Source organism: Lagopus leucura, unplaced genomic scaffold, assembly GCF_019238085.1.
Source record: "Lagopus leucura isolate 7727_CA_CO unplaced genomic scaffold, USGS_WTPT01 Super-Scaffold_100004, whole genome shotgun sequence".
Taxonomy (NCBI): domain Eukaryota; kingdom Metazoa; phylum Chordata; class Aves; order Galliformes; family Phasianidae; genus Lagopus; species Lagopus leucura.
The window spans coordinates 13,517,816-13,541,095 of NW_024962264.1; the positions used below are offsets into that span (position 1 = coordinate 13,517,816).

The 23,280-nt window shown below is 38.2% G+C and overlaps 1 protein-coding gene across 2 annotated transcripts in view; it reads right to left on the reverse strand.

Moving 5' to 3' along the window:
* Positions 1-23,280, reverse strand: part of FBXW7 (F-box and WD repeat domain containing 7) — a 161,769-nt gene that overhangs the window by 89,080 nt on the left and 49,409 nt on the right. For both annotated transcript variants that reach the window (XM_042871786.1, XM_042871785.1), the window contains exon 2: positions 7,949-8,506. In XM_042871786.1, coding sequence (XP_042727720.1) covers positions 7,949-8,437 — 489 coding nt within the window. In that variant the 5' untranslated portion in view covers positions 8,438-8,506. The remainder of the gene's footprint in view (positions 1-7,948; positions 8,507-23,280) is intronic.

Below are 23,280 nucleotides of genomic sequence, written 5' to 3' on the forward strand. Positions count from 1 at the left end.
TGAAAAACAATAAGGCCCTCTACATTAAGGGAGATTGCTCTCCTTTGAATGCAAGGGACTTTTTAAGCAGGTTGTCAACGGATTACAGGAGTTCAAGAATTAATTCTCCATGCACTGCATGATGTTATGATTTGGAATACTGTCAAGCAAACATCATAAAACCCTAACACAGGTTTAATTACTAAGTATTTCAAGAATTTTGCACGAGAAAATTGAACCAGGTAACTAAGTGCTTAGATAAGCCACAAACTGTATCAGGAATAACCACGTTTTACAGCCAGAACCCGTACATCAATTAGCAAGTTTCACGATCCTCTTGTAGACTAAGAAAATTAGCAAAGCAGCAATTATTTAATGCCAGCTCTACCTGCAAGTGATGGCATAGGGGCAAATCTGCTTACAAAAGGCAACAATATAGCTAACCCTCAATAAAAGTCTGTCAGAAAATGAACCTTAAAATCAACTGAAAGCAAAGCAAGTGAAAAGTATTTTTCAAAAGCAGTGCTGATATTTAAGTCAAAAAGCATGCTGCAGGTCAGTACAAAAGAGGAAGAATTCTGCTACCTACAGAAAGACAATCTGCATGCTCTAAATATTTAAAGAAACCACACCTCAATGACTGTGCAGAACATTTCCAATTGATTCTGCACGCCTGGAGTCATTAGCGACTGAACGGTCTAGTACATAAACAAGAAAGAAGTCCAAGGTTATAAGTGCTGATTGATATCAATCTCAGAGAGCAACTATTTGTGATGTTATTACAGTCCAGCTGAAAAATATGGCTCTGTACTGCAAGAGTCAAAAATGTTATTATCAAAAAATCCTTGATTCAAAATATTAAACTATCATAGTAATGTAAAAGTATGGCTCTGACTTGCAAATTTTAAAGACCATTACATTTACCTTAAGTCATTCACTCATCTTAACTCGCTATATTTTAATGGCATAGTTCAGAAAAAACAAGTGGAGTGTATGGCAAGTTCCTAAGCTTTTAAAGATAGCAATATGGAAGCAGCTATAATTAGGAAAGACAACCTCACGCAAGTGCGAGGATAAACTCTATTCTTCTTGTTCCTGATACTCAGAATGACTCCGAACACAAACTCATTTTAACAGAATTCTAGAAGAATTATTATTCTGTTTAAAACTGTAAAGCGTTGGGATAATTGTTAGACATTTCAGAAGATGAAAGGCATGAAGGACAGATAGCTTATGTGTGATCTCTATAAAAATGAAAAAACTGATTTCTTTACAGCATAAACTTTTTCTGTTTTGCGCACTCAGAGCAGAGAAATATATACCACACTCTTAATACATAAGCCATTTGGAAACGTTTAATTACTTGTATCTATATCATTTCATAGGCTGGACACAGATTTCTTCAGAGAAACATTGAGTCCTTCTGTTCCAGTCGCGTTCAGTCCTTAGATGGAAAAACACTTCCAGTTTTTAGCTGCAGGAGGAGGGAGAACCTTAGCAAGGAACCACAGTACGACTCTCTGTCAGACTGCAGTGCAGCAATAGCAGCACCCTCTGCTGCTCAAAAATAGAAAAATATTAACCCAGTACAAGACAACCACCACACCTACAGGCAGCATCCAAGCATCCTCTAAATTGAGTGTAGCGACTTCAGGCTAAATAAACGCCCACTTTCTGAAAAGAAGAATGGCCTTTATTAGCCTTTTCTTTCCCCTGTATCTCTAAAAGGCTTTTCATTTACTACTGAATTTCTGACACTAAGTTTAGACTTTCACACAGAATCTCATTTCAATTTGCACAGACACGAACTGCCCAGTGCCATCTTCCCTGTGGTAGCCACTGAGTTTCCTTCAGCTTTAAAAATTGATATTATCCTTCCACACAAAACCAGAATACGTATTTTATATCCTTGAGCTCTGTAAGCTTGGAACCAGCACCTCAGAGTAAAAAAATCTCCCAGCCTGCAAAACATAGGAGCCCCAACATAATTATTTGAGCATTAGCTTTCTGTTTGTTTCTGAACTTTGGAAAATTCAGGTATTTAGGCTCCAAGAAACAACTCTTTCTGTGACACATGCTCTCCTAGCTTGCTGAAGTCAAGTCAGCTCATTTCATCTCCTCACCACTCTCCTGGGTCAACAAATAAACACAAAAAAAGCAGTCTTGGAATAACAGTGATACACACACACCATCCAGTGACTTTATGGCCAAACAGGCACTATGTATACAAAACCTGAAATCAGATGAAACTAATTTAAACACCATTTTTACATGAAGACTGAGCTGCTTCTCAGTCTTTACCACTGCCATACATTATATATGAAGGCAATCATCTTTTTAGTTTAAGTAACAATTGCTCAAATATAGCAACTGTTTAAGGGGTACCTTTTTTTTTTTTTTTTTTTTTGGTCATTTTAGAGCCAACCAAACACCTCTTAAGAATTTTTCCACCTGCATTTCAACTAATTGCTTCAGAAAATCAGTGCATGTTTGTGCCTGGCAGAATGTCTGACCCTTTCAGAGATGCCAGACTATTGATGTGTAATACATCCTGCACAAGCTATATTTACCCAAGTAAAATAAATATTTCTGCACTATGTGCTCGTTTACTTTGTGACAGAAAGAAAAAAAAAGGAAAAAATATTTAAGAGGGTTTGTCAGGCCTAAAAGGACTCCTATTGAGCAGCACCTGTTATCCAGAACCATTGAGTACGGCCACGCACTGACAATCCTCCTGTTCTCTACCTCTTTGCTGAGATTTTTTAATTTGGATCCTTACAGAACACATGAAATTACTTTCAGTACTTTCTTCCTTCAAAACTCCATTTGTGGAAAAAGACAAAATAGCTCCAGGAATCGTATTAGGAATGGGGTGGTGTGGTATGAAAATAAAACACTAAATTCCATGACAGAATTTCCTGTCTAAAGCAAGATGCAGACTGCAAGCTTAAAAACGACTGCTCCAGCTGGAACAGGTATCTCCCAACAACTGTTTCCTAATGTACAAAATATGACTTTGGACAGAGGTAATAAACTGCATCTTTTAGGTTCTGTGCAATCTTTGTGTATTTTTTCCTCTTTTACCAGAGAGCAACTTCAAGCATACAAGCAGAAGGACAGGAAATGCATCTTATTACTACAGCTTGACCTTGAGCACTTAATTGCCTTTGGAGATGGCATACTTTTATAACTATACAACTACTTTGTTTAATTATAAAAACCTGTGACAATATTTGCTGGAATGCACCTAATCTTTCTCAGGATTTATTTATTTACTGTCAAGGGGCTTTTTCTAACTGAGGTAGCTTCAATGTGAGATATGACAGAATTTCATAGGAAGAAAAACTCATATCAATATACGTATACATGGTGACTTCTTTTTTCAGCCTTCTACAATACACGTCAAGTAAAATCAAATCCAAATAAATCTGGAAATTATTTTGACTGTTTAGGAACACTTTTTTTCTACAACAATGAATATGCCAATACTCCTCCACGTAAGGAAAGATCAAAGCAAGCAACTAAAACCAACTCATCTTGACAGAAACTGAAAAAAGTGATTAAAAACAAGATTTGAGTATACTGAAGATGACTGTTAACATTAAAAAAGCTAACAAACAAGGAGTTGTAGAAATAATTAAGCAATAAAAAGAGAATGGAATAAGGTAAAGATGGCATGCATATACACGTGTGCAAAATTGATTAAATTATTTTCAAGAGCTATAACAACTAAAATATTTTACCAATTTAACGTAATTCTAATGGCAGATTGAAAGAAATTATAAAAGGAAATAAAGTACAACCTGAATAACCATATGCTAAAATACAGGCATATGTCCAAGAGAAATGAATGCAGTGGCAGACGCAGCATTAACAAAGGTGATAATAAAGTTGATTTCAGTTTTTGCCATAAAAACATGCCAGTTGCCACCTATGGCATATGCATCAGTTCAAGTAATGGTAATACAGCTGATACATTTGTCACAAGTACCATTTTAACAGCCTCAATGCAGTCATAGAAGCAGATCTAAAGTAAGCAAAAATGTTAATTTACGTAAGTTACTTCTGGCTGATGGTGACTACCAAATTCTTGTCCTTGCAATGCGATAAATACCACATCTACTGAAGGATAAAAGCAATTAAGGATAGTTGCTATGAAATAGCTGATTTACTGTAAATGCAAGTGTTTGCTCACATTTCAGTTTAGCGTAACACGATCATTCCTAAGGAACTCGAGCAATACCAAGTAATCACAGGGCAATGGCAACAGATGATGTGACTAGCAGGCAATCAGCAAAGAATGAGCATCAACAGCACAATGTATGTGTTACCTATGTTGCCCTCCAGAGCTTATTATTTTTATGTAACTGGCAGGACAAACAACATGACATAGATTGAGAGGATTTAAAATTAACAGTTAAGGATCTGATAAGGTACACTGGATACAAGAAAACTATTTACTTTAACACAACCAAGTGTTGATTCATTTTTCTAAGTAAAGAAAACACAGGCCAGAAACAGGAAGCTCTCTGAAAAAGGCTTGCATCATATTGGGCAAATCAGCCAACCATGAAATCCTAACAGTGCTGCAGTCAAAGATGTTAACATGATAGTTTATTACATGAACAGGTAACACAGAGTATGAACACATTTTAATTAGCCTTGTTGCAAGAACTGAAGTTCTAACGTCTACAGTTCAGTTGCATGTTCAAAAATCAGAGCTTGAAGAGCAGTATCATACTGAGGACAAAATTAAAAAAGCATGTCTATTGGACTCTGTGCCCCAATTACTCACATTTAAGAAAGCTTTTAGGAGTGAACTTGATCACTTTACGTACTGAAAACAAAAACTTGGTAAACAGCTCTTCAGTTCAGCAGGAAAACGGTCAGAAAGAATGAAGGAAAAAGGCAGAGTTTCAGAATAAAGGTGCAGGTAGATCTACCTTGCTAGGCTGTTTTACTTTACAAACAGCAAGTATTTTCTGAAAGTCTGCTTTAGCTTGCAAAGAAGGCAGTACAGAGAGGCTTAATATTTTATGCAGGGAATTGTAACACAATCACAGTGACTTTTCTGGATTCCCAAAGTATTACTAATGAAAACTCCTGAACCGTGTGCCCTCTCATTTTAAGTCACAACATTTTTAGAACATCATGGACATCAAGAACATACTTACTTATATACTTATATATAATCATTATTGTATAATTATTATGTAATGCAAAAACATATTTAACACTTCCAGTTGAGTTTGTCAGCTTAAACACAGTGAGCTTGCTGGTGTCAAGTGGAAATTTAAGACAAGGGGTGGCAAATGCAGCTGGCATATGGGAAAAATAATCACATTAGAAACAGACCTTATTTGGTAGTTCATGAGAAAAGAAAACAAATAAGCAAAGCAGATATTGAGAAGTTACCATGAGTGCACAAAGAGTTCTGACAGCAGCAGATACTGTTTTATCCAGTCTCAGTACTATTCCCTGGTATTTGGTAGTCCTGAAAAAACCTGATTTGTCATCAGTGTTGCTTCATACAACTAGACCAAGCTAGCAGCTGCACTGGATCAGCAGTGCGTGCATCTGAGGAGCTGGGTTTAAATCTAAGAAAAGCTGTAAACTAAGTCCATCAGGTTTGAGTTTCCTGGGATGAGTCAATCTTCAACAGGTATAACCAGAAATACTGCTAGTTAGTCTACAAATAACCCCCTTCTCTTCTCAAAAGCACCAAATCCATTAATCAGAAATGAACCAGAGTAGAAATAAACATGCTCTAGCACAGCTATATTTCTAAAACGATTCCTAAAACAGAAGGTGTTTCTCTGGTTAAATTATGGTTTACTGAAGAATTCGTAAAAATTAATGCTAAAACCATGACCTAAGAGCAGTGCCACCTCAAGCTGCCTTCTGTACTGTCCTTTCAGGTATGCAATTAAAACTATCAAAAATGAAGTCACACCAGGAATCAAGAACAATTTCCAAAGACAGTTTTCACTACCCAGCTCCCCAGGGAACTCTTGCAGTAGCACAGCCTGGGGACACAGCACAGAATAAAATGGCAAGCAATGCATGGAAACAAAACGCAAAGCAACTATCAGACAGCACAGAAATTATTTTGCATCTATACAAAATGTTTCAAGCTCCCTTAGGCAAAATCTCCTTGAACTTCATATCAAATATGCCCTTAAAAAAAAACACAAAATTTACAAACTGCAATCAGCACTGGAGATGATTTTTAAAAAGCTACAGAACTGATCATCAATATATTTGCTCTGAGTTTGTGTATTTTGAGTGTGCTTATTTTCAAAACATGCCAGAGTTTCTGATTTAGATGGCTGAAATACACATAATTTTGAGTGTAAACAACTCTTTATATTCAGTCTGAATTGGATGGATGCCAGCTGTTGCACAATAACAAGTAACACCAAATTATGGAAAACCAAAGTACCACAATAAGACAAAATGTAGAAAGCTAATTGATATGAAGTTCAACAGTACCATACTATTAAATTCCAAATTATGAAGCATGCACTTCAGTAGCCTGAACATTCAGATTATGAAGTTATATCGTTTTCTAAAAACACATGAAAACAAAAATCTAAAAACCAAATACACTGATCAGCTACACAAAAAAAATACATTAATGTAGCTTCCAGATACAAACACTCAAACTATTTACTTCTTCTAATGTATCTTCAAGAGCAATTCTCTATGAATACATTTATCATAAAGCATGAAATGATTTGGGTTGGAAGGGATCCTTAAGACCACCTAATTCCAACTCCCTGCTGTAGGCAGGGACACCTCCCACAGACCAGGTTGCTCACAGCCCCATCCAGCCTGGACTTGAATGCTTCCAGGCAGGGGGCATCGACAACTTCGCTGGGCAACCTGTCCCAGTGCCTCACCACCTTCATGATAAATAATTTATTCTAAAGCCTTTTCCAGTTTAATGCCATTTCCCCTCATCCTGTCACTGTATGCCCACACAAAAAGTCCCTCCCCAGCTTTCCTGTAGCCCTCCTTCAATTACTGGAAGGCCACTATAAGGTCTTCTTGGAATCTTCTCCAGTATGAAGAGCCCCAGCTCTCTCAGCCAGTATCCAATTATACTCATAGTCAAACAAAACAAACCAAAAGAAGTGGCATGCACACTTTTCCAGAGCCACTTGCTTGCTCCTCCCTTCTACTATCCAGTATCACTGCTTTTACCATTCTTTCACATTTCTGCTGCTCAAACTTAATAGAACTTAAAATTAGTAGAAAACATTGCCACCAATAATAAAACATTGGAACTAACACGTTAGGTTAGACTTGTAACAATAAAAAAGTGAATAATTATTTTCAAATGTTGTTGCAAACTGGAAGTTTTCAGTAGTCATTGAACATAAGCTCCTTACAAGTAGGATAGAATACAGCATTACATAATGACTTTATACCTGAATGACCAGTTCTTTTTCTTTTTTTTTTTTTCCCCTTTAAGATCCATATTTTGCCAATGCAATCAATGTGACCTGGCTAGAAAGACCTTTAAGTTTCTGTAACATTCCACCCTAACTTTTCATAACAAACTCTTAGAACCAGATCTCGTAGAACACCATAGACACACAATTGCTTACCTTCCTTCTTGCCTGCTCTGAGAAACAATACATCACAAATAACCCCTGGAAGGTCTTATTAAACACATGAGTCTGTATATGAAAGCACCCATTACAAATGAAGTGTTCTTTTTAAAAAATTCATCAAAGCTCCAATGCATGAAAAGGAGCGTTTTGTCACATCAAATGCATGCAAATATTTTGATTATTAACAGTTAAAATGCTACAGTTTATCAAGGATTTATACAGTCCACAAACTGAGTTCCTTAGGAAACGAAAAATCTTTATTTCAAATTTTTAGTTTAACTTCAGATTAGAACTTTAGAATTATTTTCCAAAATCCCAAGTTAACCAAGATAAAAAATAAAGTTTCTTACCTTTGTCTTTACATAGAATGGCGATGACTGATGAATAGGCAAGTCTACGAGGCTACTGGAATTAGTAACACTGTTACTGTTAGCATGTTCATCTTCTCTACTGCTGTCATCAGACTGATCAAAATCATCGCTCTCCTGGTCCATTTCCTCCTCCTCTTCCACCTCTTCCTCTTGATCACCAGCATGTTCATCATCATCTTCCTCTTGGTTACAAGTGGATTCTTCATCCACTGTAATAAGTCTATTGTTATTTTCTTCTAACTGTTCTTGCTGGGATTCACATCTGTCATCGAACCCAGGTTCTTCTCCTCTTATCTCCCCGTTCCTCCCAATGTGCTGCTCCTCCTGTTGTTGTCTTTGCTGCTGCTCCTCCTCTTCTACAACCCGATTCATCTGCTCCTCATCTACTTGGCTTGAGGAAGCATTAGCTCGAAGAGATCCACCAGTTCGCCGCCTCTTGCTGCCCACAGAGAGCAGTTCCTGATTCATTTCCAAAAGCCAGCTTGCTACTTCTTGGACCTTGGCTAGGCTATCTGAAGATGCAAATGCTTTCACATTCTAAAGAGATTAAAAAAAAAAAAAAGAAACGTGGAAAAATTTAAGCTGTGCTTTTGATTATGTCCAGAGGCATAGAACAACAACTTCTAATTCCAAGCAATAATTTTCATTAGTCTACACATTAAGTTTTTTCCATTTATGTATCAACTTTATATCAAGCCAGTCCTTCCCACTACCATACAATCTGATCATGAGCTCTGTAAGCATTACTTTATTCAAGTTCAGATGTTTTTCAAAACTACTTGCTCTTCTAAAAAAAATCCACCAGAATCATTAACACGCAATGGTTAATTTATCAAATTACATTATATTATTTGCTTAAAACTGGACAATGATCACTTTCAAACATCATTATATATTCCCTTTCATTTGATTGCAGACTTGGCTGTTGACTTAATGGCTTGATTTTGATCTTAGACCATAAGACCAGGTCAGGTATTAAGCTGGTATTAAGGTATTAAGACAGTTTCCTGTCTTCTTAATACAACTTCATTTTAATTAAATGGGGAGGGGGGGACAGAGGGGGGAAGAGCACCCACTGTAGAATGGTCTTATCAGTAGCAAGGCTTAAATCAGCCACAAACACACAGCAATTGTGAGCCCTTGCAGACCAGAAACAGCATATGCCTTAATAGACTAAAATCACCATGAGCAATGAGTCCATATTCTAACAAGCCATGAGAATGGTTAGGTAAGAGCACAAAGATTACTCAATTTGTGTACACATTAAGGAAACTGAATAAATCTATTGTCAAACATCAGGAGACCATTTCCAATTTATCTATGCATAAAGCCATGCAGGACACAAGAACAGAGGGATATAACACCATCTAGCTCTGTATCAAATTCAGCATTCTGTTTCCCAGTTCTACCCTTCCTCCTTCCAAGCACCACTTCATGAATCCAGCTGCCCAAGATTCAAGGGCTCTGCCAAGTATGTGATACCAGACATGAGCTCAACTAGCGGTCAGGTTCAGGTTCATAGGCTGCAAGTGAAAATATGTGCCAGGAGAAAGTAATCAGCTTTTATTTGTAGAACCTCTGTTCTCAAGTGTATGTAATGGCACATCGCAACTTGACACACTGAGTTGTAAGCAATTCAGAAAGTACAACGACACTGTACAGAAAAGGAGCACGAGTGCCCAGCCTCCCTGTAGCAAAAGCAGTGAAAGTCTTAAGTTTCACTAGGTATTTCAGTGAAGATACTCTCCAACCCTATCTTCTACTACTCTCCCAGCCTCCCAAGAAAAACTCATTGAAGGTCTTCTACCAGTCATAGGGGTTTGTTTTTATTTTTTTAGGTTTTTCGCTTGTTTAAAAAAAACCCAAGCATTTAAACGTTTAAAAACATCACACTTACTGCTAAGTGGGGAGGAAAGTAACAGAAACAACAGTTCTATTGTGTTGTAATGTACAAGTCACAGAAGTTTATGTTGTTAATATCTTGTTTGGAGAAGAACCTACAGATAAAAATCTTGCACACTTGCCTCCTCTTCTGCAGGGAAGCAATCCTTCAATCTCAAAAGTGTGGCTCTCAAGTTTCTACAGTCTAGCCGAGTGACAATTTCCCCCAGTAAATCCCTATGATCTGAGAAGATGAAGTATGTGATCCAAGAACTTGCCTCCTAGCAATTAGTTCCCATCCACGAAGTAGAAGCTAATAGTGAAAAATAATTACGCTGCACTCGTCAAGGCATAGACACGAATGAAGCAGAGAAACTGTGCTGAATTCTGCTTTTACCAGTGGAATAAAGCTGTTCAAGCACTGGGATATACATGACCCAAAACCGAAGGTGACAACGCTAACCTTGAGTGCAAGAGGCATCAAAAGAGAATGTGCTTAATTTTCTGTACGTACTAAGTAGCACTTGAGAAAAATGTCATTAAGAAAGTACGCTTGGAAAAACGTTTTATTTTTTTCCCCTGAAGCCTTAGCATATTGAAGCTATGTTTAATCGCTCCATTTCCCAATCAGTCAAATTTATTTGTGTATACAGTCTGAGTTTAGTACAACTTACTTATGAGGCTTATTAGGCAGTAAAGGCATTCAAGTATGGATGTGACAACAGCATATTTTCTCACAAAAATAGAAAGATTTACATCTCTTGAGCAATAAATCATTTAAAAATCTATTTTAAAAGGATCATATAAAAACGTAAATCTTAAATCAAGCCATTTTAAATTCTGCCAATTCGCTAAATTCTCTAAATAGAAATCAAGCCTAAGTGTTTTAAACACGTCCCTTAATAACAATATAATTTTAAATATATGCACCAATTATATGTTCAGGATATACTTTATAAAGGTGCAAACTGTTTTCATAATTTAAACCTTACTTTTATTTTTTATCAATAAGCAACATGAAAGGTCAGCGTGAAAGTAATGAATAAATACATTCAATTCTGCTAAATGCTTACATGACAAAAATAACCATTGTTACTGTTCGTAATAAGCCGTAATGATACTGCAGCCAATCAAATGAGCACATGCTAGTTCTTTTATGTATTATTTCTCAACTTTTTGCAATGACTGTCAATTCACAAGGTTAGCTTCAGCCATACATTACTTCAGTTCAACTTCAAATCTAAATGAACTCAACTTGTTTTTTTAATAGAAGCCTGTAAAATACTTTATCAAAAATTAATTACAAGCAGCACTAGATCAGAAAGCATCAATACGCAAAGAGGTGATACATTTGCTGAAACACAGACAGATCTGCATTATCTGAGAGATTTAAAAAACTGAAGCTGCTTTCTGTCACAGAGGTGCTTTCAGAATTAACTACAGCCAGCTAATATGCAAGATGCGATCATTTCCAGATAGAAGGTGCACAAGAAACAGTACAGGATCATAATTTCACAGAACTACATATACAAAACAGCTACCAGAGGACTAAGATGTCATGTTTTCACCCGCTGCAGGGCCTCCTGCAACTTCATCTCTGAATCAGCCACTCTCCAGCAGATGGGTGAAGCTGTTGCTTTTGTACCCACCTCAGAGAGCAGCAAGGTGTTCACACAAACCAAGGTACAGCAGGGCAGTGGCAATGCCTGCGTGAGCATCAACACACACAACTCATTAAACTCTACCAGCAAGCCTCACATGCAGCTTGCAGGGAAATTTTGTAACACTTTCACTGCGTGGAGAAGCAAAATAATACGGAAAAGCATGAGACAAAAAAAATCCCTAAGTGGAAGCCCCAGTATGGAGCCAGCCAGAAAGTCAAAGTTGAAGACTGCTTCTCTACCTACATTCCATCTTAAATGTTGCTAATGCTGAAGTCTTCATCTTTACCCACTACACGTGCGCAGGAAATAGATTTAAAAAAAAAAAAAAAAAAAGACAGCCTGGAAAAACAGTTGCTCAAAGCACCTGTAAGAAACAGGGGGACATTCCTGAGGCCAACCACACTGCCAGCCCCAGGCTGAGGCAAAGGACAGCATTCCTACTTCTGCCTTCCCACCAGAGCACGTCAGCCCCTCTTGCAAGGGGCAGGAGTCAGATAACACTTCTACACTTGTAACAACAGAGCTACAGAAATACAGGAAACCACAGAAAGTATTGCTAGTCTTCTATCATTTCATTTGTATCACTTGAAACTAACTAAAATAAAAAGGAAAAGGTCTAGAGGCAGATGGTAATTGGGAGGTAATATGGGATAACCAGCATGGCTTCACCAAGGCTAAGTCCTGCCTGACCAACTTTATCACTTTTTATGATGGTGTAACTTCATCAGTGAACAAGGGAAGAGCCATTAACATCACCTATCTCAACTTCAGTAAGGCCTTTGACACCCTTCCCTGCAATACCTTTCTCTCCAAATAGGTTACAAGATCATACCTAGAGAGTAGTGGCCAATGGCTCAGCATCCAGATACTTATCAGTGATGTTCCTGAGGTGTCATTACTGAGCTCTTTAATACCATCATTAGTGACATCAATGGTGGGATTGAGTGCACCCTCAGCAACTTTGCACATGATGCCAATCAGTGCACCTACAGCTGATAAGTTTGATGGACAGGATGCCATCTAGAGACCTAACCAGGCTCCAGCAGCATGCCCAGGTGAATTAGAGGTGCTGCTCAAATGACTTCTGTCAAACATACATCCAACAGCATACAAAAAAACAGATTAAACATTCAGTAAATTAAAAAAAAAAATCAGTGCTATTAATGTTTCCTGTTCAAATTTAATTAAGTCCAGCTGCCTGCACTCTTCTTGTTTGGCCAGTTTTCATTACCTCTCCTCCCAACCTTTTATCTGCCTCCTCAGGCTTTTTATCAAGTCTATGCATCCTAACCTCCCCTCCTAAATGAAGGAACACTGGAAAGTGATTTAAAGCTACATTTTCTTTAACTCTGAGCTGGAAAGACTGTGAAAGATCCATCGTGTAATAATAACTCCCTTAGCAGATGCAAGTGAAGGGCATAAAACAGGATAAAACATCAAACAGTACTCAAAATCCACTAGACAATAACATCACAATTAGTAGCTTAGGAAATACGAGTAATTTCTATATGACTTTATATTTGCTAGCGCTTCAGTAGAGTATAAGGAAACATCACAGGTAGGATATCTGATTTTCTGTGCGCAAAAGTTGACAACAGCTTGAGCTACAAGTAGCCAACACTTATTCTGAGGTTATGATAAAACATACATGACTTGGTTTTATTACTCTATACAGACGCCAATATTGTGTCCAAAGAAAATCAAGAATCCAGCGCTCACTGCATTCTTCTGGTCATCAGCTACACCCATACAAAGGTTCCAACCTGCAAATGCCCAAACCCTCCTTAAAATTCAACTAAATCAAAAAGAATGTTTCCTGCTGCTTTATCCTGTTTGTGCAGGAAGAATAAATTCTTTCATTTTATGGATCTACCATTTTTTTCTGCTCTATATTTAACTCTTCAATATCCTCTTCCATAGAACCTTCCATATGATCTTCATTTCTATACTTTCAACATCAACACAGAACGTTAAGTTTTAACATCTACCCTCTATTCAGAAACCAAGAACACAGTATAACGTGTTGAAACGAGTGGATAAAACCCTCTTCAACTGTCATGGTAAAATCTGGCCTCTTAAGTCAGATTGCCTGAACCCTTACAGGCAGTGACAGTACGTGCTTGTTCTGTAAAGGCAGGCAGGCACAGATTCACCTGCACCAAACCACCTGCGAGGTTCATGCATACACACTCTATAAAATGTAATAATAGAGACTTGCTGACAAAATGAATCAACACAAATCAGGAGAACAGGAAACCCCTAATCTTTTACATAAAACACTTCCACGCAACAGGAATTCTTGTATTTGAAGTATTTGAAAAAAAATAACGTGCACATCTCCTTGCTTCAAAAAGGAGAAACAAAATCAATTACTGATGCTTTATACAAGATGAGCTTTTACCTTAAAACTTGACACTCAAAAAATGAGAATCATTGCAAAACACCACGAAATAAGCATTGAGTCATGATAGGAGGAAAACGAACAAGGGATCTACTGAGGATGCTGCTGGAAGACTCCATCACTTAGTAATAATTGTATAATATTAAATTTTAAGTCCTTGTCCTCAAAAGGCACATACATCCCACACAACAATTAGCAACACAAACACGGGGTTACTGAAGAAGCAGAGTTCACGTCTGTTTACCAAGAATCCAGCTCAAACACGTTAGATCCCTAAAAGCCAGGGCCAACAGTAAGATTCCAAAAGTTACTCCTTATTTTTGATTTTGTATTGTTGTGATTTTATTGGGAAGAGTGAATGGATATAATTTACTCTATGTACATTCACAATATAAACACCATTTTAAATCCATGAAATATACTGTGAAAGGTAACAGGAGACAAGGCTCAACAGCATACCTGAATACAGAATAACATCCGAATAACAGAATATCTTCAGCTACATTAGTAGAGCACCATACAGTGCTGGGAAAAGTGCCGAGAATGGAAAAAACAGGCAGGCAGATAATTATACTGGCTTCAAATTTGAAGATGCTGTTGCTTAGTTAGTGAAGCCTAGAAATTTAGTAACAGGACCATAACAACTCTTATTTATGCTAAATACTAAGAAAACATAGAAGTTCTCTCTCCAGAAACTCACCATTAAACATCACACGACAAGGGTGACACCTTTTACAAGTGCAGCAGGGCAGTAAGGAGTTCTTAAAACCTGTTAGTTTGGGAAATGTGGGGCTTGGCTTAACCCCTCCTGCCCCTCTGCAAAAGTAAGTTACAGGAGTTCATGGGTCTGAGGTTGTTGTGATAGCTTTCCAAGCTCACCCCACACCTCTGCAGTGCTCAGCATTGTGTTCACCTCTTCCACATGCTTTTCTACTCTCAAACTGTAAGACCCATAGGTGTGGGTCTTACATACATCATATGATATGAGTACCGAAAACCCTCAAGGTCAGTTAGACAGCTTCACTAATAGTAAATTTAATGTGAATGCATACAGAGATCTTCCCAGCTGCTCGACAGAACAAATACTTAAGATTTTTTTTAGGCAGCTCAAGGTCTTTTATTTATACGTAAAAAGGCAGAGAAAGGAAGGTCACACTCCTGCTCTTGCTTTCTGGAAGGAACTCCAGTAAAGCCATGCTGAGTGCATATCATAACACACTAATTAAGCTCTAGCTTCCAACAGAGGCAACCAAACCCAGAACAACTGCTCAATAGCACACTATATTGGATATCGTGCAGAAACAAGTAGTTTGTTTCAAAGCATCTCAATGAAGTAGCTGAAACCTGATGATTTTATCTAACAGGCAAGAAGCAACAACATCCAACCATTGAATGCTGAAATCAGAAAAATCCAAATGGAATTAAATAAGAGAACAGCAACTCACTGTAACAGCTTAGTAGGAAGACAGTTAATCTATCACCAGTAGGTTTTAAATTAGAAAAATATTCCAGGTCTAACACGCACATTTAAAAGCCGCGGAACACTATGCACAAACACAGTTAGCAGAATGCCATTAGCCTGCCTCTGCCTGGAAACACACACAGGCAACCTCCCCTCTATTCCAGCAGACAGAGGTGAAATGCAGATGCATTGTAGAGTTAGATCAAGACTACCAAACTTAATGTACAGGGCAGCAGCTGGCACAGCCAAAACCTTAAGGTAAAATCTTAAGGTAAACAGCCAAAATCTTAAGGTAAATCCTTCTTAAGCATCTGCAATGGTTTGGAAACAGAAAAAAACCTACAAAATTCAGCACTGCATTAGGCTGAACTGCTTTCAGAATCCATTCACACAGACTGGTACCTAGCATGCTGCTCCTGTGCAAAGCAGCATCGTAAGAGCAATACACAAATAACTTCCAAGCAGAGCTGCTCATTATTAATGCAAAGTATTTGAAGGTAAAAGCAAAACATCATTTGGCAGCACGAGTGCTGCCATTAAGATGCTAGGTCTAAAAACCTCAAAGTGATTTATGGAGTACCCAGCTGACTTCTCTGTCTCTGTTTCTTTCCTTTCCACTAATCATAAAAGTCATTTTGGGTCCATTTCCCCAAATTATGGGTTTTACTGATAGCTAACTGCAATTTTAGCAGATGGCTGGTGTCAGCTTCTGGCAAAATGGTAGCGTGATTTCTTGGTCAGAATCTCTAATTGAAATGCTGCAGAAGTGCAGCACAAACAGGCATATACCCAGAAATAAAAGGTTAACTTGAAACACAGAACAGAAGAGGTGGACAAAATAGGTAAAATTCAGTTGAAGTGGGGGGGGGGGGGGGAAAGACCTTGAAAACAGAAAGCAACTGTTAATTTTAAAATGAATTTAATTTGTTTAAATAGAAGGAAGGAGAAGAAATTAATATTAAGTACTAACTCTAGGTTAGTACTTAATAAGTATACTAAACTCTTCTGTACCTCTGAACTGTTTGAGATGAACAGCTCTAGTGTATAATGACACCAAAAGCAGGTGAAAACGCACACTTTCATTGAAAAGCATTCCACCGGTTAAACAAGAAAGGAAAACATTGTAGGACAGAAGCTGAGGAAAGCATGAATCAAGGCTAGTGACTAGAATTTAAAATTATTTATATCTAAACTATTAGAAGTGTTTAAAATTCAGTATTTCCCATTTCAAGCAACTTTAACATTTCTATTTGCATTTTTTGTTTTCATTTGCCTACTCATTAAATAAGTTTAAAGGATTATTATCTATAATGTTCAGCTGTTATGTAGCCCTAATTGCTAGGGGAAAAAAATTAAGTAATTCTGTTAGCACTGCTAATGCAGCTGGGAGTAAAAGGCTGCAATATATTACAGTTAAATTGGTTTTGGTTGTTTTTTGTTTTGTTTTTATTTACGTTTGACTCAGTAGAGTTATCAACTGAATTTCTCATATAAGAAAAGGTAGCTGGGAATCAGGTCATGAAAGAAATTACACTTCACGCAATCAACACAAGATACTAATAGTGGTGTGTTTTACCATTTTAAGAGAAAAAAACAGATCAGAACCATTCCCATGAGAGGATGCAGTCAAAGAACAAGCAATATATATTTTATGAAATATATCTGTCCATTGTCCCAATTCTTACCTTACGAAATGTTCAGCTGTGTGTATTCAACCTGATTTTGTGCGGTATCAACTTGGCAATATTGGCTCAGATCTAAATACTCAGTTTTCAAAGATGAACTGAAGAAACGTACTTCGTACTGTTAATCAATGCACTCATTAAATGCCTTTTTATCAACATCTGACTTTTTTTTTTCCTTTCAATAAAAGAAATACAAATAAAGAAGAACAGCAGCATATACCACACTTGCTGAAATCTGTTGTTAGTTTGCTTTCTCTGCATCTTTCACATAAGACTTAAGGAAAAAAAAAAGGTCACATGCTACTGGGACACAGCAGACAAACTCCCTCTTAGCATCTCACCAAGAAGCAAAAAAAAAAAAAACAAAAAAAAAAAACTACTGTTTCCACACCATACTGAAAACAGCAAATGCCTTCTCATTAACCTCACATCTCCAGAATGCTGCTGAGCACACACTGGCTACTTTGCACTATGTTCTCTGCATCATTGGGATACTTTCCGGTAGCAGATCGAAGCTCTGACCTTGCAGAACACCACAGTGCTTGCCTGGTTTGAAGGAGGAAGATAACCCAACTCGTCAAAAAAACAAAAAAAAACCTCTGGCCTCTGCCCAGACAGATACTTAACAGGCTCCGGTGGAAAAATGGAAATGGTTGCAATTACTGTTATTAGTTTAATGCCCTTAAGAAAGCTCTCTGTGAATCTTACTCCAGTCACTGATTAAGAAGCATGGTTCAGCAGCAGAATATTTGGATGAAATAACAGGCAGCGGAGACAGATCCTTTTCTGAGACTAATACCACACAAGACGCTACTGCCCCTCTGCCACAGAATACTTCTGGTGAAGCCCCATCAGCAGCCAACTACCCGAGAGTCTCCAGACAAAGTCAGGAGTCAACAAGGTCACCAGTGAGAGCAAACAGACACCATGCTGCCAGCCCACCAAAAGCAACTAAAGTGACCTGTTCTGAGGACAGCAGCCTGCAACGTGAGCACCTACTAAGAAAATTAAATTCTCAATAAAAAAACGCCAAATTTCATTGCTAATATTGTGGATCTAAGCTTGGCTATTAAGGCTGACAGAAGCCACAGATTTAAGGCCTCAGCCAATACACAGGCCCAGCAACTTGCTGTCTTTTGAACTTCACATGGGAGCAGTAGAGAAATGTTACTTTTGTGTTACTTTGCAGAGGTCAGGAAAATGTTAGGGATGCATTTTTTTTTAATTGAAAGCTAGTGATACGTTCTTTTTCTTCTCCACATCAATACGGATACATTGGCACAACTAACTCACCCTAGAATATGAGAAAACACATGCCAGTAAAAGCTGCTTGATACTAACTTAGCAGTATCCACACTGCAGAAGGACAAGGCAATGAAAGCACGAATAGAGAAGAGACTTCCGCTGCCCTGAGGTACACCAGTGCATTTCTTCATACAATTCTTTTATGCAGCCACTGTCAGAGATCATATCAACATAGTCTGGCACAGCTTGAACTGACAACAGCAGCAGCATTCTTCTTGGTGTACTGAAAAGCTTCCTAACTTTAACATCATCATACGTACAAAGTAGGTAAGGGGTAAATCCTACAAAGTTAGCACGGAGGCCAAGCACCCAAATCAAATTAAGCCAAAGAGAAACAATTTCTCCTTTCATTGCATTTCTTCTCTCTTCCTTATCCTTTCCCAAGCACTGACAACTGAAATCTTCAGTTATCTAGTTTGACTCATTAGCTGTTAGTATTACCCATCAACATTTACAACACCAGTTAAGTAAATGTCAACATTTCAGAGCATTTTTCCCCTCTCCTCCTCTTTTACTTTAATCCTTTTTTTTTTTTTTTTTTTGACAACACCTATGAATTGATCACTTGTTAGCAGATATCTGAAGAGTTAAAAAGGCACTTAAAAATCTCTTCCTTATACAGACTGCTTTAAGTCTAGGATGGACAGCATTCAGAAACAGCATCCTCAACTCCTGACTCTCTGTAAAAATTTGTTTGTGTCACCTGCCTGACAAAGCGGAATAGGAAAGAGTTACCAATTCAAAACAAATGCCTTCAATCAGCCACCATAAGCACGTGTCTGATACAGACTGCCATTCACCGAAACACTACTATGTCAGGGCTACAACGATGTACCACCGCATCTCATGCTGATGAGGAAAGGCTGGGATAGTTTATTCGCGACAGTGAACCTGTCAAAATGGGAGCTGTAAACTAGCAGAGGCACTAACGTCATTGTCTTGACCCACCTTTACTACAGGGCAATCCATCCTCCTGACTTTCCAAGGGTGGTCAGTGCAGATGCATGCAGTTGAAGAGAATCGCTATCCTTCTAGATAGCAGAGTCCAACAGCACAAGCTGTATCAACCACAGAGCATGCTACTCCCCATGCAGACCTGATGTCTGACCCCGCTGCTACGTCAGGTGTACAGAGTTGCTAAGGTCAGCTGCTATGCTACACAGCTGCCACTCAGTTCTTAGACACCAGCACATTTCTGAAGCAAACAGATGAAGTTACTTTGGCCACCATGAAGGGTGTCTTGCTGTTCACAGGGAGATTTGTCATACAGCTGATAGCAGGTGGAAATCTAAAGCAGTTGATATTGTACAGTCTGTGAGAGAAGACTGTCTCATAAGTGCCACATACAGCCTCAAAGTGATAGGAAAGGGAGCCTGAAGAATCTAATGCAGAAGAGAATGGAACAGAAGAGAAACAGAACAGAACAGATCTCAAGGATACAAGGAACATTTGTAGATATGGTAAGTAGGGCACATTACTATGTTGGTCATTAATTTCCTAACAGAGAAAAGATGTTCAGTAAAAAAAAGTCAAATACATGACTCAAAACGTTAAGGCCAATTTTACATTATTTCAGAATACTGTCTTATCCCCAGCACATAGGTGTTGAGTTGTTTTATTTCACTACAGCTGTTTCTAATGACATAATTCTAATTTGGAAGACTTGCTGAATAATACATTGGTTAGCAGTAGCTGCAGCACCAACAAGAACAGAGTGTCTGTACTTGCCCTTCAGGGAAAACCTGGCTGATTAGATTTTGTCTTATGATAGGCACAGCTTGAAGACTGTAAATTGCTCCTTACAGTAATCACTCGCACTGCAACAGCCCAAGGCTTTTACTACTGGTAAGGCTCTCTCACAGAGCAGCTCAACTTCTCAAGAAGTCTAGTCCTAAAGTGACAAAAACAGAAGATAGTATAAACCAAGCTTATAACATGATGCCCAATTCATCCACCACAGCTTTCACACCTGTTTCTGTCTTAGTTTTTCTTATAAACCACACTTGGGCTTCCACATTCTCAGATGCAAGGCTGATTAATAGATGGTACCAAACTAACCAAAATTCAAAAATCACTTTGTGGTCACCAGAAAATCGGAGCTAGCTATCTGCTCAACAGAAGGTTCATTACACAAAATAACTACAGTTGAATTAAGATATTTGCATTTCCATTTCAAACATTTTAACACTTGAGAAATATCTGGCTAACAATTTTTTTTTCATCCAGTAAGGATCCAAGAGAGAAATAGGGCTTTGAGATACGCTTGCATTTCCTAGTGGCATCACTTGTAGATTTCAAAGACTAGCAAGAACATACTTCCTACTCAGCATGGTACTAATACACGGGTGTTCATTCTTATGAAATTCATAGCCATTCTCAAAGGTTTGTAGTTAACATGGGGCAGTGACACCAACAGAGGCTACAGACCTGCACTTGATACTTAGATTGAGACAAGAATACGCACCCAAGCTAAGCCATCTTCAAGGGCAGACACGGACTGAAACCCCATGCTCCTTAAGTGCTTCAGCTATCTTGATTCAATATGAGAAATAACAACCACTACACCAAAGGCACCAACTGTTGTAAGAGTAGGTAATAACTCTTAGAGCTATCAGAAAGTATTTTGTAAGCTTTCTAGAATGAAGCGCACAAGATTTTGGATTTATTTTGCTCACATTTCCTGACACATGAATTAAGCTCCTTAAATAAACTTCTAGAAAAAACAGAGGCGTAGGTAGATGCATAAACTCTTCCTGAGCTATAGCCCAGCTTCTCTTCAACCTGCTTATGGCTGTATCCAACCAGATCCCCTAACGTACCTGTGCACGTAAAGCGTCATTAATCCACTCGAGTCAGAATGAGCCAGCTTAGCTTAAAAGTTAAAGTTCTTAGCAAAGCAGATTTGCTTTGCCTGAAATAGATTAGAAAGCAACTGCACGAGCAGTACCACAATGCAATTAGAGACATGCATACCAGAGTCCCAATGGAAATGGCTGATGCAGTCACCATGCCACTCCCAATGATACTTGAAAAGGCATGGATATCAGGTGAAGACCCTGGTGACTGGAAAAAAGACAACGCCACGTTCATTTTTAAGAAGGCTAGAAAGGGGGACCAAGGGAACTACAGCCTCAGTGAACAACTGTATGGTGCAGCTGACACACTTGAGGAATGGGATGCCGGCCTGAGAGACCTAAAGAGACTGCAGCAGGGAGCCCAGGGAAACCTCATGAGGTTCCACTAATCCAAGCATAAGGATTTGCACCTGGGTCTGGCAAGTCCTACTATCCATGCCAGCCAAGTCTGCTCACTGCAATCCAAGAGCACGCACTTAAGAAATAAAAGCACACTTCAAATTTATATTTTGTTCTGCTTCACAGCTTTGCCACACTCATAAGAGCCACTGGAAGTGAAACAAGGATTTCAACTGAAGTCTTACCAAGAAGTTGGCACCTACAACTTACCAAGTTCTAGAGGCAAATTCAAACTTAGAGGAATCAGGTGAACCACAGAGGTGACATATAGAGACCAACTGCTACCTTCCACTTCTCCTTTTTAAGGAGAGAACAAGTTGCAAGTTTGATGAAAATGACCAGTTTTGTCCAGGGAAGAAACTATTGTTATTTTGTTCATAAATGAAGAATGAAGTACTGGTCAAACTGAATTATCAGAATAATCATATCTCATGACCCTAATTTGTAGGCCTCTTCCTTTGGCAGTCATTGACATAAACGATCATTCTGAGATAGCTCATGAGAACAAAATTTCAAGAATGAAAAAAAAAGGCCATGCAAACACACCACAGAATTTACTACTTTGCCAAAGTACTTACCTCCCAAAATAGTTTTACTTCCTAAGGTACTTACAATAACCTCATAAATGTAGCAAATACAAAACAAGTCCACAAACACAAGTGAAGACATCACCAATCCCCTCTAGATAGACTTCGAAGAGACATTCATGCAAGGCTACATACATTCCACAACTGCTAACAATGACAAAGGGTCTTTTAAAAGCTGAAGAACATAATGGTTTTGCCACAATTACACTACATATACTCACGTCTGCTTCTGTTCTGCTACCACTTTCTTATTTACTTCTCCAGAAAGGTCTGAGAAAATAATTTTGCCTAGTACTCCGTATCTATGGACAGAAGGCAGGAAAGCAAAAGTATTTATAGTACTATCCAAAACTAAGGAGCTGAAAAACTAGCCTTTTGACATTTTTAAAAAAATATCCTTTTGAAATTAACTTCCAGGTTAACCAAACTGTGCTACGCTATTCAGGGAACAACCAAACGTGTGATGTTTAAAGCACTTAAAGCATCCCCTGGGTGAACAGATTATCATCAACCAATCAATAACACTTCCACAAGTTTTATTTGTTTTAAACAAAGCAGTAATGTGGAGGAGAGAGCAGAAGGTAAGATGTTCCATGCACATGCAGTAAGTTTGGCCCGTCTGAAAACCTAGTGATTTCTAGCTACAAAATGCAGAATCATCGTTGAGGAGTACAGTGTGCTCTTACCAAATCCTCATCAACACAAAGATAGCCACAGAGTGTTCACAGATGTTGTAATATGTTGTATTAAGTAGAAGAAATAGGATGCAGGTCAATCTACATCAACTGAATCTCTTCTATTCTGGCAGCAGCAGTGTCATTCTCTACTTCCAAGACAGCTTAACACAAAACCCAATGAAATCAACACTTGTGGGTCACAAATTCATTTATATTTTATAAAGGAGTTATTATAAGTTTACAAGATGTGATAAGAAGTCCAAAATATATTTTTATTTTGAGAACAATTTGCAGTTGTTTTTGACCTATCATTCATTTGCTTATGTAATGACCACATGCATGCCAACTGTAGGCTTCAGCAGTAATAATGAAAGACAGCAGGGGTAGTGAAAGAT